This window comes from Phoenix dactylifera, chromosome 6 (assembly GCF_051530095.1).
Source record: "Phoenix dactylifera cultivar Ajwa chromosome 6, Ajwa_hap1_PhDact_Kaust_v1.1, whole genome shotgun sequence".
Lineage (NCBI taxonomy): Eukaryota > Viridiplantae > Streptophyta > Magnoliopsida > Arecales > Arecaceae > Phoenix > Phoenix dactylifera.
The window spans coordinates 33724684-33742987 of NC_143195.1; the positions used below are offsets into that span (position 1 = coordinate 33724684).

General features: G+C 36.9%; 1 protein-coding gene across 3 annotated transcripts in view; it reads right to left on the reverse strand.

Annotated features, from left to right (window-relative positions):
• Window positions 1–741: 741 nt before the first annotated feature.
• Window positions 742–18304, reverse strand: part of LOC103711632 (P-loop containing nucleoside triphosphate hydrolases superfamily protein) — a 30497-nt gene continuing 12934 nt past the window's right edge. For 2 of the 3 annotated variants that reach the window (XM_088723808.2, XM_089924044.1), the window contains 11 exons: window positions 15823–16286; window positions 12618–12699; window positions 12111–12313; window positions 11563–11914; window positions 11179–11282; window positions 10880–11098; window positions 7679–7918; window positions 2736–2945; window positions 1957–2226; window positions 1659–1862; window positions 742–1364 (listed from right to left, as the gene is read on the reverse strand). In XM_088723808.2, coding sequence (XP_088579934.2) covers window positions 1200–1364; window positions 1659–1862; window positions 1957–2226; window positions 2736–2945; window positions 7679–7918; window positions 10880–11098; window positions 11179–11282; window positions 11563–11914; window positions 12111–12313; window positions 12618–12699; window positions 15823–16286 — 2513 coding nt within the window. In that variant the 3' untranslated portion in view covers window positions 742–1199. Of the gene's footprint in view, window positions 1365–1658; window positions 1863–1956; window positions 2227–2735; window positions 2946–7678; window positions 7919–10879; window positions 11099–11178; window positions 11283–11558; window positions 11915–12110; window positions 12314–12617; window positions 12700–15822; window positions 16287–18304 lie in introns of all 3 variants that reach the window. The other variant, XM_088723807.2, reaches the window with a different exon arrangement.

The window sequence follows — 18304 nt, forward strand, 5'->3', positions numbered from 1 at the left end:
CATCGCACAAGAGATGAAAATATCATTAAGATAGAAAATTTTTTAAAAAAAGTACTCATGTAAGCATGCTATGAGATTATTTATATTTCTCTCTTGTACGTTTACAAGGCCAAACGGCCAAACTCATTTACATAGCTTTCCCTGAGTAAGAAAATGCAAAAGAAAAGGATTGAAGAACCAACAAAATCTATGGTCGGCAGTTGCAAATCCTCGAGTACCACATCTGCCCCTGTCGATCCATCAGACCAGCCCTTGCTGCGAACTCCTCTCCGCCGGCAATTCCTGGAACTCCGACGGTTGTGGGTGCACCAGAAGAGGGTGGATCTGCAATGGTTGTAATGAACAGGCCTGGCCATTGCTAGTGTGGCAAGACTATAAGCTAAAACTAACAATAACAGAAGGAAGCGAGCCATAAAAGCTTTAGAGATGAGTGGCAGAGCTGCTTGACTGGAGAAGCTTTCCATCAGCCTAAGAAGTAGGCTGGGCGAGTAGCTTCATGTAAGCCTACGACGTTGGCCACCAAGATATATTCTCCCCGAACCAAGAGTCACCATGCATTCTTATTGCACATATATCCAATCATATGCAACAGCAGCATTATCCAGAAAGGAAAAAAGGAGATTACACTATGTAACTATGAAAGTAGCAACCATTTAACCTGTTCACCGCAGCCCATAACTGTGACCTGAGGGTAATTTGCAGTTTGTTCTGACACTCTAGTCAGGGTTGAACAATTATAGGTTGAGAGTATCATATAATCTGACCCTTTTTTTTTCCTTCAATGAGCATTCCAATTATGTTCAACAAAATGTGGCAAATACCACAACTACAAAACCTTTACAACTACAGGATGCCTACAAAATGTACATATAAACATCGCAGAGAGACACAAGAACCATTGTGCCAGAAGCTGCAATGCTCCATGCTTCAATGAAAATTTGTTTAGACACCAAGTGCAGCTGATAGATCAGCAAACTATCTCCGATCTTCGTACACCCTCCCAAGAAGCTCAGTCAGTGTACCCCAGACTACTGGACTATAGAAAGATGGGCGCCCACAGACCAACACAGTCCACACAGCAGCCTGCATAAAGTGGGAAGTTGAAAAATGTACTGGCTGTTGAACAAAGAGCCAGCTTTCGAGCCAACCTGACGTACTTGGGCTTGCCATGGCCCCAATTTAGTAGTAAAAATTTGCTGTTAAGCTGCTAATTTTCTCCGGGTTCTTCTCTTTTGTTTATCTTGCGCTCTATACCTCTCCCGGCGTTCCTCTCTCTGACGCTTTCTGGATAACTGCTCATTTTTGGCCATCTCTGCTTCATGTGCTTTCCTCTTCTCCTGCTCCTTGAGTTTTCGCTTCTTCATCTGCAGGTGCACCCATCATTTTAAAAGAGAGAGACAATCGATGGAAATTTAACAAGAAGAAACTAGTAAAAGAATAAGCACATGCAAGTGGTGGCTGATATAAAAAGTATCACCAAGGAAGCAGAAACATAGACAACAGCAAAGCATTATTATGGAAAGCTGACAGTTTTTCCCCTTTTGTAGATTCATACCACTTCTGTAAGACTAAGACTGTAACCTTAATGTAGTTGGTGGGCAACATTAAACTGCTGCTGATAGGAACCACTCAAATTTTTCCTTCAAAGAAAACATTACCTTTTCATTTTTGATCACTTGGAGGTGTTGGACAAGGGCATGAATCTTCCGCTCATGAGGTTCCATAACCACAGCTCGTCTGTTTTCAAGACGTGGACGGTTCTGCTTAGGCATGTTCTTTGGTTTTGAAGCAAAGGGAAGAGCTGCTTGCAGTTTTGGCGGGATAACCAATGGATTGAACTTTCTTGGCTTCCGCTCGATGGGCTGTGCAAATGATGAATTGAGACATGTAAAGATAACATTCACAAATGGAAAACGGAAAGCAGCCCTAAGCGCAGCAAGTAAGAAACTTTAGAACCTGGTAGACCGAGTCTTTGTTGTGTGGAATTCGAATGTTATTCTCTCTCCGCAGCTCAGCTACTGTTTTCATGCCTTTCCACACCTGATCACGAGGCTGGAGAGATGTTGTAACAGGGTTATAGAAGTGGGGTATGTCAACTTGAGTCCATGCGCGCAAGAAGACAATATCACTCATCAGGATTCTGTCCTCGAACGTGCATCTTGCAATGCCTTCTTTCACATTTTCTCCCCTTCTCTTTGGCTGATTGCCAACTTCTGCCTTGGCAGCCTATCATCAAGGAGATACTAAATTAAATAATTCGAAAATAAGAGCTTATCGTGCATTAAAAATCAAATTGGTAGCCGATGTTACTTCTGAAGATGAAAGCAACTTCACATAAATTTTATGAAAAATCATGTGGTGAATATTTAAGGGTCCATAGAACTAAAAAGGGGACAGAAAAGCCAGGTCAAAGTTATTTAAGAATGTTTTGCAGGAAGAGTTACAAACTTATAGTAAAGACAACCTGAAACAGGCATTTTAATAATTTAGATCAGCTCTATGAAAGAAGTGGAATTAGATTAATGCTGAAAAAGGGAAACTACTCATAGAAGTTAAAAATATATAAACGAAAAGTGGAGAGGATTGCTTTCAGATTTAAAGCTAATAAATGTAGCTTTTCCAAAATTGAGAAAAACCTAATACATACTATCCACATCATTTTGCTAGTGTAATGTGATAAGCATGATCAAAACCTTCAGCACTAAGAGCATGACAAGGAAATTTGCATAGTTTACCTTCTTGACCTGCCCTCTGATCCCGCTTACCGTCCGAACAGCTGCACCTTCAAACCTAGCAATCTCCAGATCTGACGTAAACATGTCCTTAATAAGTGCTGTCTTTTTAAAGATTTTGCATGGATAACCAGCAAGTTTGATCTTTTTCATTATTCGAGCAGCATGATTGAACTCTTGCACCCAGCCTGTTGCTGTAATTCGAAATGCTCCCTGAGAAAACATTCGTAACGTTCAGCATTTGTACAATGAGAATCACACTTCCTCAACAAAAATGCCACATAGTCAAATACAATATCACATATTAGCACAATGCTACAGCTAAACAGATCTGCAATTTCACACATTTACCCTATTGATTTTATACCAAACATGTGTTCCAAGAGTTTATCAAGTATTGCCTATAGAAATTCCAGTGAGATCTTGTAGAAATGTAGTTTTGTGGATCCTAGAATGTTCTGACATGCAAGTCTCTTGATGGCAAGCAGGAATAGAGTTCATGGATCACTCTTAACAGTTAGGACAAGGGAAAAATATAATCGAGGGAGAGATTTGTTTGATCATTATCAGCGCAATCTCAATGTCTTCCATTACAACTATTAAGGATCTCTGACTTCTGACTATAGATATACAACTTCCTAAAAATATTCATAAACAAAGAATGAGTTAATATGAGATAATTATTCAGTTTACATGTTTGCACAGTGTTGAAGGTCCCTTAATTAAAATAATGAAAGAGATAACAAAGAGAGATTAAGGGAGAAAAAACTATTCACGAGCCTAACCTCAAAGTCAGTTATGTACAGTGGAAGCAGTCAGACCAAAAATCACAACTTATGGAACAGGCAGCCTTCCTCTTTGCTGAAAAAATTTCCAATCTAATGTTTATTTGTTTCCAGAAATACTAGCGGTGATTTATCTGACAAGTTTGATTGAATAGTCTGTTACAGAGTTTCAATTTAGGTTTTCTTTTGTCTCTGTGCTTTTAATTCTTTGAAATTTTGCAACTTTCATTCATGTGTAGGTGCTAGATTGATAAACCAACTAGCATATGACTGCCAGACAACAGCTAACTTTACTCTATTAGGTTACTTAAAACCGACCGGGGTTATAATGTAGGTAGTCTTGTTTCAAGAAGTGCAAGACAATTTAGAAGACCACCAAAAAGTTTCATTGTGATAACGCAGCTTTACACAAAAAAAAGTCATATTGCTTCATATTAGCTATGCTTCAGAGGCAGAAGGACAGGTTTTTTCTCTTTTATTTTTTAAGCTAGGAAATGAGAATAAGATTTTTGGCAGGGAAGTCTCTTCCGGAGAATACAATAAGGTCAAGGATTACTCTATCTTCAATTTTCTTCATTTCAGTTCCTTTAACAATGCTACCAAGTTGACAACCATCTAAACAGGCCTCCCTGAAGCTTATGGTTTCTGCTTTAGCACTTGTTCCTAGTGTGCATTTGAATTATGATATCAACCAGGAAAAAAAACCCTGCAGTTATTGATCTCGAAGCACTCATTGAATAGCCATCACTTCTATGATTTGTTCGTCTTTTTTTCTTTTGCGGGAAAAGATGACGATCTGGATCTAAAACTTAAAATGGAAAGGATATAAGTTATTGTCTTGACCAGGAAGTTATCCAGTCACTTTATGGGTCCGTTCAAAAATTTTGACAGCATTATGTGGCTTTCCTCTTAACAGCATGAATAGTGTTTTCCTTAATTGGAAATTCTATCGCCTATCTCTAGAACCATCCAGGTAGCAGCAACTGTTTTAGTGACTTTAGGCCACCATTTTTTTTCTCTTCCCTTCAAATCTCTTCCAGTACTTGTGAATGGGCGCACTTTGCATCATAACCAGAGTCCACTGCAGCAATTTACAAGCACAATAGATCATAACCATAGCACAATAGATCATTCTTTGACCTTTGTCAATGAATTGTTTTAACTTCTCATACTGTTTCAAGATTTGCCTTTCTTTCCTGACCTTTTTTGACAAATCTTAGCCACTCTACATAAGGTTTCCCCAATTCCTAATTCAGGGAAATTCAGTGCACATATTGTATATAAAAAAGTCCGAAAGACATAATACACTATGTATATACAGACTCAATATATACTTAGAATATAATGCACAACTGAAAAAATGCTTAATAAGTTGCTATATTATTCACATAGACACTACAAGTACACTCATAGAGCATCTGAACTCCACATGCACAGCTATATAGTTAAAGTAATATGCTATACATGATATGATTCGTATAGCCTCTTAAGCTAACAAATCGCAATCTCATATTGAGGCTTCTTTTGGTTGCAGGATTTAGCATTTCCTGTTTATTCTGTCCTATCCCGACTACAACAAACTTTTTGCCAAAATAGAAAAGGATGACGTCAGGGTACCTTTGGCATTTTTTAGATGATTTTTGCTGGCTTATCTCTTCAGAACAGGAATAGAATTATTCTTTGAATCAGCATTATTCCACCATTTGACTCCCTATTTATTCCTCAACTTATCCTTATCCTGTGTTAAACATATTCCACAACAAATGCAGCTTTTGAGGAGATAAACCTTGCTTGTATGGTTATAAACGGAATTAGGTTTAGTAGTAAGATCTGTATTTATCACTCGCACTGCATAATGTGTACACATGGTTCGCTCCGTTGGAACAAAATAGTTTGATCAAAATATTTAATTTTTTTACACAAAATTAGTGTATACATCAAGGACTTGACTAATGGTGCATACCATCATATTGTAAGATAACAGCAGTGATATGCCCCTCGGTATGCTACAAAGTCAAGATTGTCAGAGCATTTGAAGAACCCAACTGTATGGGTGCTTGCTGCTTTGCAGACCTTTAGGCAAGGCAGCCACTAAGCACCTAAGCTGGTGCCTAAGTAGGCGCCTAGCCACCTAAGAGAGCTGCCTTTATCTTGGAGGGCACCTTATTCATTTACTTTTAGCAATAATTTTTTTTAACAAATTTGTTCTTAAGAAAAAAGGTATTTCCACCATTAGAAAAAGAAGCTTAGTCCATTAATTAAGTGTTTCCTTTGATGCTAATGCTTCAATATGTTATATTTCTAAGATGGTTTAAATACTTAAGCAAAACCCAACTAATTAAATCAAAACTTCTTTATGAATTATAGATTACTATATATGAGAACATATACTTTTAGTAAATTCTAGGAATTTTTTTTTTACTCTAGAACCTGCTGGACCACCTAGGTCCTCTGCCTAGGCCTCCAAAAGCGTCACCACCTAGGACTACCTAAGCAATTTGACAACGTTGTACACAGATAAAGGTTGATGGAACTTCAAAATAAAATATAGAAAATTCAAATTATTAACTGCCATGGCTGCCGAGATACAAAACACAGAACAAAAATAGGGAAATATCATAAAATAGCTTGGCCTTTAGGTGCTTTTGATTTGCAAAATGTGCTGGATAAATACACAAATGTAATGAGCATGATTATATATTTCTGAACAAAATATATGAAAGTTCAGAAAGTGGTCCAAGGAAATTTTTATTCCACTAAAGAAACATAAAAATTTGGCTTTCTAAGATCTAAAAAAATAAAGAAGCTAACCCTTTCCTTTTCCTATAGAAATCATATACAAAAACATATAAATCAATCGCCTTGTTCTTCAACAGTTATATAGAACAGATAAGAGACAAGTTCCCTCCACTGTCAAACATGGCATCTTGGCTAGATGGTCAAGATTCAATGCTACCTCTCGACCTGAACAATTAATGGAAAAATCTAGAGAGGAAGGAGCAATGTGAATATGGTCTTTAAGTAACTTTTGAGAATATATATATATGACTGAGTAGAAAGTAAAAAATCATAGTGGGTACTCAAGCATTCACCTATTTGTGTAGTTAGGTAACCTGCCTCTGAGAACCTCAGGGTCCAGGAGGTTAGATTCATCAAATTGAACAGAAACATGTCTAAATTATTATATGGAGAGTATGGATGATATGTACAGTAGCATGATGCCAAATGGAACCTAGTTGTGGTCTGGTTAGAAAGATTAGTTGTTACCATCCTGCACATAAAAAAAAAAAAAGAAATGAAAAGCAATGTCTTATCACCTATTGAAATGACTTAAATGCTTTGATCTCAGGATACCCAGTGGAAAATGCTTTTGTTCTTGCAAATAGTAGTTTTTTTTTCAAAAAAAGGATTTTTTGCATACTGTCCCTACAGTCTTTCATATTTGCATATTAATACCTGCAAACTTCATTTTTGCATATTAATCCATACAATCTTCTCCATCCGCATACCAATCCTTCCGCTACTAGAGTTGGAAATGAGTTTTTTTTTTTTTTTTTTTTTTTTTGGGGGGGGGGGGGGGGGGGGGGGGGATTAGAGACGGCCGAAGTGAAAAGGGGAACCTAGATTCTTTTGCTAAGTGTTACGTTCTCCCGTCTTCTCCCACGTGGAGAGGAGTCTAAGAGTTCAAGGTTCATTGCACTCTCTTATAAGGGCAAAAACAGTCATTAAACCAAAATCTGTTAGTAAACTAACACAATTAGGGAAATAAAAAAGGATATTTGGTTCTGGTCTGGTATAGTTAACCCGAGGGACTTATATGCAAAGGAAAGAGTTATAAGATTGCAGGGATTAAAATGTATATAGGAAGCTCGCAGGAACTAATAGCAAATACGAGAGATTGTGGACTAATATGCAGTAAGTCCAAAAAAAAATAAAAAGATAAGAGTACAAGTGAATGAACTGAACAGATAAACTGATGCTTTAAGAAGTTATAAATTAAATGGTATCTCTATGCTGAGTCTGGTCAAAACTAATGGGTAATATATACCCCAAATTAACAACGTTTTCCTATTGTAATAGTATTATAAAATAGGATAGGTGACTATTGTTTAGCTAATGCTAAGTAATAAAAAAGATTTTCTCTTTCTAAAAGAATCTTACCTGATTGTTTGACAAGTTCTGAACAGCAAGTATTCCAGTTTTAGGAGGTGCAAGAGGCCCCCAAAACATTGCAAAGCAATGCATATGCTCTGGAGTATACTTGAGCATGCGATACCGTCCATTTCGATCCTCGATGGCATATATGGGAACTGTTTGGTACCGCCTCCAACCTACTGAAACAATAAGTGGGTCTCTAGTCTTGAGTACTTTCTTATGCCATCTGTGGCGCTTCAATTGAGCCTACAGAAAAGAACGGAGTATCAGTATTAAAGCATATCAATCATTGAATGGAAATTACTCAAAGCAAATAAGCATCATAGAGAATAGCATAAACCATCACATTTAACATTTAATTGTATAAAAATTTATCCGGAATTATAATAGGAAAAGATCTGATATACTAGAGTTTTAACTTCTAGAGAAGGTCACAATAGAAGATACCTTAAGTGCACAAATATATGTATTTATATGTATATATATGCATGTGTATATGTATATGTATATGTATATGCCTATGAGTGAGAGAAGCTACCCAGCCAAACAGATCTGTTCAAAGGGAAATGCTTGATAAAAAAACCCAATAATAATCTAAGCATGAACTAACTAGCATTTTGAAGCTACCCCTTGTTAAGCTAGATCAGGTTTCCAGACCTTCGTAAGTCACTATCTTCATATGCCACTTCATCTATGTTCATACCTTTTCGGAAAAGGTCCTTTCACAAAATACACTAATATATAATAACTAGCTTCAAATTTTATGAGCCTGCTCCATTATGACCTAGGTATCATGGGTTTGAAACATGAAAATAGCCTCTCCGGACGTGAGGGTGAGGTTGCGTACATCTAACCATCCTCATATCCCGCAATGGCAAGAGCCTTGTGCATTGGGCCACCTTTTTCCTAAAAGCCTCAAATTTTAGTATTTTAAGCATTATATTATAGGCCAAAACCTCCCAACCCTTCATTTGCCATTTCATCTTATATGCATTTACACCTAATTGAAAGTTCTTATAATTTTCCAATAAATAATAATTTGTGAAAGATATCATATTTTAGCATTTAAAAGAAAACACACATATAACCTCATCAACCTCAAATTAGTTATCATATCCTCAACCTTAATCCAAAACAAATTTTACAAAAAAAAGAATTCATCAAATAGATTATCACTAGACCTCAAAGATTTTGATTCCAGTTTCAGTTTTCAATTTGAACATATATAAGAAAATATGGTTAGATTTGTTAAGGACCCAAAAAAAATAGAATTGATAGCCCCTCATATTATCCATATTGAAAGACCAAAGGTTGTATCTCCACCCACCTTTTCACTAAACACTTCTATGTGCATAAAAGCATGTGAAACAAGAAGACTTTTAAAAAAATCGCTGTTTCTTCCTAAACTGTAATTAATTTTTTTCTTAACTTAGTCAATATAAATATGCGTGCGTGTGTAGGATGACACTTTCACATAAATAGAAGATATCATATAAAAAATTGGAAAACGGCATTCAATCACTCAAAGTCATCACCATCCAGTCTCCCACCATCGGTCATCCCATCATCAATTATGCACCAATCTCTTAGCACATGCATCCAAAAAATCAGGGATGATCTTCCATAAGGATCTAGGATTGATCTGTTGCATGAAGATACTAGATACATTCAAATCTTTTCTTCTTAGTTAACCGAATGTTAATTGGGAAACAAGTGCAGGAGTGGATTCGGCTAAGGGTGCACAGATATAGACCTCAAAATGTTTTAGAGTAAGGATGCATTTAGCATGCAGATAAGTCTCCAAAGGAATTCTGGTGCAGTGATACTCCAGATAGAAGTTTCCAGCCACTTTATCTGATAATAGTACATCATCATTAGAATTCGAAGTAGTACAATACTAGCTAATAGTTTCTTACTGCAAAGTATAAGTCTCCTACATTTTAATCTACCTTATGATTTCATCAAACTACATGTGGTATTTCAACACAAATAAGGGTTTTGTTTGAAGGATTCAGAATATTCTGATCAACTTCAAGGTGAGTGGGAAAAATTTGAGGACCAAAATAGGCTATTACAACACCTTGCGTCTAGCTCAACTTCAAACACGACCACCACCTACTCCATCACCACCCCTCCACCATTGATTTCTACCACTACCACCAACCACTACCACAACTGCTACCAACAATGGTTACTACCCCACCACCACCACCTTTGTTGGCTCCAACATTGCCACCAAGAAACGCAATATTGTACACAAACCCAATTCGGCCATTATCGTATGGTTGGTGATCTAGGTATGGAGTTTTCGCCGAACCGGTGCAAAGCAGCCCTTACCAGACTGAACCACCTAGAACCACTCGATTCTAAGCAGTGGTTCAGCCCTGTAAGAGCTTTGTAATAGTTCGATGTCACAATAATTGAGGGAGAAAGGGTTCAAGCATCCTTTTCTCCCTCCATTTCAAGGTCAGAGATAAAGAAGAGAAGGAGAGGAGAAAGAGGAAGAGTGGAAGAGTGAGCTATTCTAGCTACTCCGATCTAGGCATTTCTCTCTTCTATTCTATTTTTTATGTTACATCCCATACACGGATAGAAATTGAAAAAAATATGGGGAAAACAAATTCTCATGCTTTAGGCATCTTATATAAAAATTTAAAGTATTTTACATGGGAACATTGAAAATGAACTAAAAGAACCCTATTTTCCACTCAATACTAAATAAAGAAACCCTAAAAACCTTGAAAAAAATAAAAATATATTCTTTGGCGGATCGATATAGTTCGATAAGGTACGGTATGGTACTGGTACCGTACCAATCTCCTACCGGTACGCAGTCCAATACAAAGACTATGAACCATGATTTCTGGTGCTGCCACAACTGCCCCTTCAATGCAATCTCTACGGTAGCCACTATCCATCACACAGATACCTCCATTGCCAACGAAAACCCCCCAAAAGAAAACATTCCCCCATCATCAATACTCGTGTCATTATAATTACAACCATTATCAACATTAAAAGAAATTTTATTTTTCAGATTTTAAAAATGAAAATAACTACAACTGCTATTTCCAAAATATTGAAAACAGAATCTAAATAACCATAAATAGAAGCAATAAATAAAAACCAAAAACTGATGATGATGTCAAACACAGCCTAGCCAAAGCAATATTTTGTCAGAGAAACAACTTCAAGGCACATACTGACCTGCATACATCCAACATTTTCCTCCCCAAGACCAACGCCTCCAAGAAGAATAGGATGGCAGGGATCAAAATATTCAATCATCTCATATGGAACATCATGAATTTCTAATCTCAAATAAGTGCCAGCTTTGAAGCCCACAACTTCTATTCGAGTAGCCTCATCCAGATCATTTAGTTCAGATATGTTCATTTGTCTGCGGAGTTCAACCTCCTCTTTCAACTGCAAAAGACAAATATCAGTTGTCGCATGCCATGCATGCAGTTAAATGTCAGATACTGGTATAAAACAAGCAGGCATACTTTGTCTAAATATCCACCACCATCATTGGTTTGATGTCGGTTGAACTTCTTCTCTGTTGATTCATGATCTTCCTCATCAGACAGCTCAGATCCATCATATGTAGGTCATCGTTAAGGTCCATGAATAACAAAACACTTCCACACACATACACAAAGAAGTAGCATTGTGTAGAAGTAACAGCATAAGTAAAAATAAAAAACATTGAACATAAGTGACATTTTTTTGAGCCAGTCAGAAGGTTGATGAGCAGAACTTCAAGTAAAATGCCTACAAGACTACAACTATTGAAAGCGGATGGTCATGTCATTGCAGTTTATTTTATATTTCATGATCTAAAAGAAAATAGCCAGCAAATAAAAAAAAAACAGTTGAAGGATATTGAGCATCAAACTTTGCACGAAGAGCAAGCTTCTTAATCCTCCGCTCCTTCACTTCCGGATCATCTCTCTTGGGAATGTTTCCATTCCCCTCAAAATTATCTGCTGACTCATTCCTGTACACCTCTCCAGTTTCTAAATCTTCAAAATCGCCATAAACAGGTTCATCATCTCCTCCATCATCATCATTGTCTGTTGCCTGACCCCTTCTAGCAGCCTTGGACCAGTCTCCCGTGACAAATCGATCACGGATACTTCTGGTAAGATCTTCATCAGACCAGTCTTTGAGTTGTACACTGATGAATTTAGAGCAGTCTTCAGCATTAATGTCATCATGACCTAATTTATCATTCAATTTCTGCAGCACATGTATAAAGAATATCATTATTTTGAATCAGAAAAATTGAACATTTTCTTCACAAGATGGAAAGAAGAGTTCTTATAATCAAGATCTACCAGGATTTTTTGTAAGCAGTAACTGCAAATAGCACGTAAACACAAGAAGACTTCTGACAAGACAAACAAATGATTCATAGAAAGCCCATGAATTATACCTTTTCTCTCTCCCCTTTTGGCTTGAAGAAATCTTCATCAGAACCACCATCACTGTCACTACTGTCATGAGCTTCTCGCGTGCTGGTTGTTGACTTAGATGCAGATTGCCCATATACAAGTTGCATCAGATTGACATTTTGTCTCAACAATGTTCTCTGGATCAAGGACTCTTTCCACTTTGAAGCATTGTCTGTCTCCATATCTGCAATGTGAATGCCAAAGAAACGTAAGTGTTTCCAACTTCTCATAATAATTGGATATTTACAATTTGATTGAACATTTAGATAAATTAAAGAACATTTTCAAAGAATTTTCAACTGATCTCAAATTTCTGTCATGCAATGTGTTCTACCTATATCCAGATGCAGAATTGCCATTAAAAAAAATCAATGTGCAAACAAATAGCCATAAGGAATTATGGAAGGCGCATCTCTTTGTAATTGAAAGAACGCTATTGTATATACCACAAATCCATTGCAAAACAGAAAAAGACAGTGGAAAACCACCTGAATCTAGGTCATCCCCACTGTCTCCTGATGATTCTGAACCATCAGCTAAATGATCGTCTGTATCATCTTCCTCAGAATCCTGGACACCAGAAACAGGAGGATTTGAGAGTCTAGAGCATCAAAAGCAGAATAATCAATATTACAAATGAATCCAAAAGGACCTTAGAAGTATGTAATTCATAGTCCAACTATAATTGAATATTTGAAGTCAAGTCATGCAGATGAGGATATCAAAGAGGTGGCTAGAGGAGTCAAAGTACACAATCAGATACAAATTCCACCCTGACAAATTGACAACAATAGTGCTTTTAAAAGATAAATCACACAACTCAGATGACATGCTTTTAAGAAATTGGCTTTCAATCAAAGTACAGCAGCCTGGGAAAGAGGGAACATAAGGCAGATATGCAATGTAATGCATGCAGTTTTGGTTTTTATCTCATGGTACTAATAGCATCAGTATATGTACTGACCAAAAATGAACTGCCATTCTAGTAACTAGGCTAAGATTGGCTCTTAAGGTTACCGGGAATTGAGCAACTGTTGGATCTAAGGTCCGTCGTACCGGTACCGGTCGACGTACCGGTGGCCGGCTGGACCGATACGGTACCGGTCCGGTCCAGTACATACCGGCCGGTACGCTGTGGTTTCAAAAACCACAGCGCGAGGCGCTGTGGTTCTAAAAAAAAAAATCGTACCGGTGCGAACCGGCCGGTTCGCACCCGTACGAGGCCGGTACCAAGCGGTATCGGCCGGTTCCGACTGGTACGGGCTCCGTACCGGCCGGTTCGGCTAAAACATCGGAAAATACCGGTTTTCTTGTGGTTCCGGTACCAGTCTAGAACCGGACCGGTACGTACCGGCCCGTACCGGCCGGTACGGCATTCCATGGTTGGATCATTATAAACATATAAAGTACAGCTAAAGGTTGTTCAAATGTCTGGCCGTCAAACACAAATGATACGCACAAATTGGAAATGTTATATGAAACCTTTGATTAGCTGAGCCAGTGGGGGACAGGAGAAGTAGGATGTGCAGACAGCAGAGGCCATTTATCCTAAAACCCCAAGTTCTTAGGACACCACGGATCACCTTTTAAATGAATTTTCTGTATACCTTATATGAACATGGTTGAAGAGTCCAATTCCAATTCAATAACCATACGAGTAACCGTAGCAGCATTACAATTTCAAATATATCTCCCATCCATAAACAAGATGACCCATTAATATTATAATCAGGCATCTAAAAACTTATTAAATGAGGACAATAGAGCAAAACATGCAACTAAAATAAGCCATGGATGTCCTGAAACACATGAATACCGGATGTGGCTCAAATGATGCAGGTACCTACAGATAAATCAATATGAATCTGAAAGTAATCAGCATTTTAACATTCACGAACTCATGGTGCATCAAAAACAGAGAATCCATCTAGCATATATGGGAAGTGGATTATGTTATGGCTCTAGCGAAGAAATTTGCAAAATGATTTATATTTTGCACTTAAATACAAGAGTTTATGAGAATAACAGCATCAGAGATTTATTGAATAAACACAGAATCTACTATAGAGCACAGATTAAACCAAGAAAGTGCTACCAAGTACCAGCTACTCATCAACCCAATAATTTAAAATGAATTCCGGTACCAGGTCAAAACGGAAGATTTCAGCAAAGTTGGTGGTTTTGGTGGCTTAGGCTACAGTTCTGGAGACCTAACGTGGAAAAGCTTTAATAGCACTATACAAAAGATCCCGCCCACCACCACCCCCCCCCCCCAAAGAAAAAAAAATGAAGTAGTTTGGAGAAGTTAGAAAACTAACAAAAGAAAAATTATAGACATTATTTAAATATATATTGTCTAATGTGAATTGTAACAAAATCTTGCTAATTTAAAATACTTTTTTTCTGAAACAAAATAACATCAGTATATTATTTTTCTCCTGTTTTGATAAATTTTTGCATTAAGTAAAAATTATAAAAAACACTGAAAATATTTATCTTTTTAAGCTTCTTAAAACCCCATAATACCTAAATACTTCTAACCTTCTTAGCTGTAAATGCTTCCAAGAAGCCCACCTGTCACCAAAAGGTAAGCTCTCTTTACCAACTAAAGCGAAGGAAATAATGACCCTCAAGGGTAATAAGCCATTTGTATGTCAACATCGACCAAATTAATTGAATTTAACCGAGACATTTTGGAAACATACCAGCACTGATTGTACCCTTGATAAATCCTAAGTGATTATCCATCCAAAAGCTACATCATGTACAAACAACCATAAGAGGTCAAACTTCCAGCCTCAATAAGAGGTTGCAAGTTCCAACACCAGATAGACTATCAGGACCATTTTCTCCAAGCAGAACGGAGTCTTTATAGTCTTCACTGTTGCAGATCGGATCAGTTGACTCTTATGCATAACAAAATTATCCACTGAGGAGATATTCGAGGTATTACATATACCAAAAGCACTCATCCATATTGTTATTGTATGCTTCTCTGTCCATGGATGGCTTTGTTGGTTCCATCCATGTTTCTTACTTGCATAAATATTGATAGTAATTTGATAATTCTCTGCTGCCTTAAGGGTAAAAGTACTTAAACAAATATCACTAACTGAACTTCCTATAAACACACCCATTGTGCTATGAGCATACTATGTAAACTGGAGAATCCGCTAAAAATACATGAGCGTAAAGACATATATATAAAAACGAATTCCCATGCTTCTTTGAGGGCAATGATTTTTTCCCTTATAGATCACATCCTGGAGCATTATATAAGTTATAATTTTCCATGTGAGATCATGCAGTTAACAAGACAACCCCACACAGGATAAAGAGTATGACTATCACATACAACACATAGAATATAGCTACGACAGCAACCATACAGCATCACATGTATGTAAAAAAAGAGAAGCCAAAATCAATAAGCAAGAACAGTCATACATTTATATCACGTGCAGCAGTGGTAAGAAAAAACAGGATGGACTGCAACAATTATCATGCATAACATATCTATTGGCATTTCAACTCTCTAGCTAACTTTAAAGGGAAAAAAAAAACACGTAACATACATCAACCGACATCTTGTATCATACAACACAGAGCAGGTCCAAGTAACTATGGAGTATGGATTTTAGCAATGTGCTATCAATCAACTGAATGAAAATGAAAGATAAAAACATATGTTACCTTCAAATCAGCATGATCACCATATTTATGCGATATAACTTTTCTCCTTAGTCTTCCACTATGAAATTCAATTTCTTCTTTCAAATCCCGATTAAAAGGATCCAACTGATCGTCATCCTCTTGATTGTTTTCCCAAGCATAATTATTATCTTCATCAGAATCATCAAGTTCAATTTCTTTTCTTGGGCCCTCATCCTCAGCTTCATCACTCTCTGCAACTCCAGTGCCATCCATGTGATCATTATCCTTTTGATCTGAAATGCCAGTCTGTCCTTGATCACTTTGCATTTCACTGGTAGTACTTCCAAATTGGTTTAACATATTATCCTTCACAATATTCCCCGATGTAGTAGGGGGTTTCCTACTAAACAGATTGATGAAGCTCTGTTCCAACTTCTCATCAATAGAGAATCTTGTACTCTGAAGTGTTTTCACCAAGACCTCGCCTACATCACAATCCTTTCCTGGAGGCATTTGACCCATAAGTAAGAAATACAGTAAAATAAGATTATGACATAAAGATAAACCAATGGAAAGTACATAAGAAGCTTTCTTGGAAAAGCTAAGCAACACCAAACCAAATTCCTTGATGCGCTGAAAGAAATAGTGCAGAGTTTTTTCCATTGTCAACAAACAACTGATGTGAAATTTACTAAGTTGATGCTTGAAGCTAAACAAGCTTATGAATACAATGGTGATCAAGTTTTGATAAAGCAGTAAACAAGCTTATGAGTACAGGGTAAATCCTCCCAATCCAACACAGAAGTAATATTTTGAAGAATGGACAATCAAAAAAAAGGATATATTACATCAAAGGGTCAGGAACTAAAATCAAAACCAATAAGTAAAATAACTGACTGGATATGGTCCAACAATGTAAAATCATTTTCCAGATGGATCAGGTATTGTTCTAGCTTATCTGCTTGTCCACAACCCCAACCACCACATCTGCCACTCTAAGAAATCCAAGCCATCCATATATTTAAGCTACAGAGGGATAAAATCCGTATAATTCAGCTTGAATTACTAAAGCAAACCATGAGTAAATGTGTTTTTTTCCTAGACCAGACTTCAACTTTATTGCAATGCCGAAGTTTGGGCATGTGCAAGACCTGAAGCATTTTTCCTTGATAAGTTATTTAAAAAAAAACAGTGCTCATGAAGCAAAGCAAATCAAAATCAAATACCATCAAACAAAAAGTGGATAACACATAAATTAGCATCCATAGTATGGCTTATGTGCGGGGGTAAATGGTTTTTTTAGGATAACCCCAAATATCCCAAATTTAGACATTAAAAAGCATCCATGCAGTTAGTGAGACAAGGAAGGCTAGTTTCAAGGTGTAGACATCCATGGTGCTATTGCTCACCAATGGAGGAAGGTTTCTTCAGATTTATATAAACTAGAGAGTGAATAAAGTAAATTTGTATCCACAGAACTTTTAAGGAAGAACTCAGAAGACCTAGTTTCTACATTGAGATTGCACAAGAATACTCAGATTCTTCGAGATTGAAGACCAAATGATTTAACAGTGAAGCCCTTCTACACCTGCATTACTGAATGGGCCTTTAAAACTGATCTCAGATACCAATCCTAATGCACTTACTGCTAGGGAAGATTCAAGCATCTACCTATTAATTTCACAAGATATGTGTCATAACCTCCTTAAAACAAGTTGGAGTTGCATTGTGCTCGCTGTCTTTCTGTAAATTAACATCGCTATTCTTCTCCTTTGTTATTATTCGCAAATGATTTAAATAGATTGTGTGACATTACAACATATCCTTACATGACACTACAACAAAATCTAGCAACTTAAGGATTAACCTTGGGCTAGGTAAAAACCTCCTCTGCTAACAATATCATGGAAAGTTTGGGACAAGTCAGCAGGCTGTGACAAAAGAAAAGCTGGGAAAGATTTTTGAGAAATTGGGCATAGTCTTCATTTGGCTAATAAACTAGTGGTAGTTGCCTTGGCTCAGCTGGTAAGCTGTCATAGGGTTGTACAGCCGTTTTTGCCCTTTACCTACAGGTTTGTGTTATATCTCAACCTTTTCCTTATGTTCCTTCTCATTAACCAGGTCATCATACTACCTCTGCCAAATTCATTAAAAAAAATGCATGTCTTTATAAAGTTTTAGAGGGATTGTAATTGTTAATTCCCTTCATTCACTTATTTCATATATCATATGATTAAATCTCTTAATAGCAAGAATCTTCTATCAAGTGTGCTGAAAACTGGCTCCAAATCCGCATTCCAACACCCACGCCTACTATGTTTCCACCGTACTTCAATCTAGATACATTAACCATTATCTACATTATTAATGAAAATCCTATTCCAATAACTGTACTATTCGTTGTCTTATTGTATCTTTTAATCATCATATCCTGTATTTGTTCAAAATGTTGAAACAGAAAAGAAGCTTTCTAAAATTTTATAATATTAATATAATTTGTATAAATGCTTCCTTGATGCTT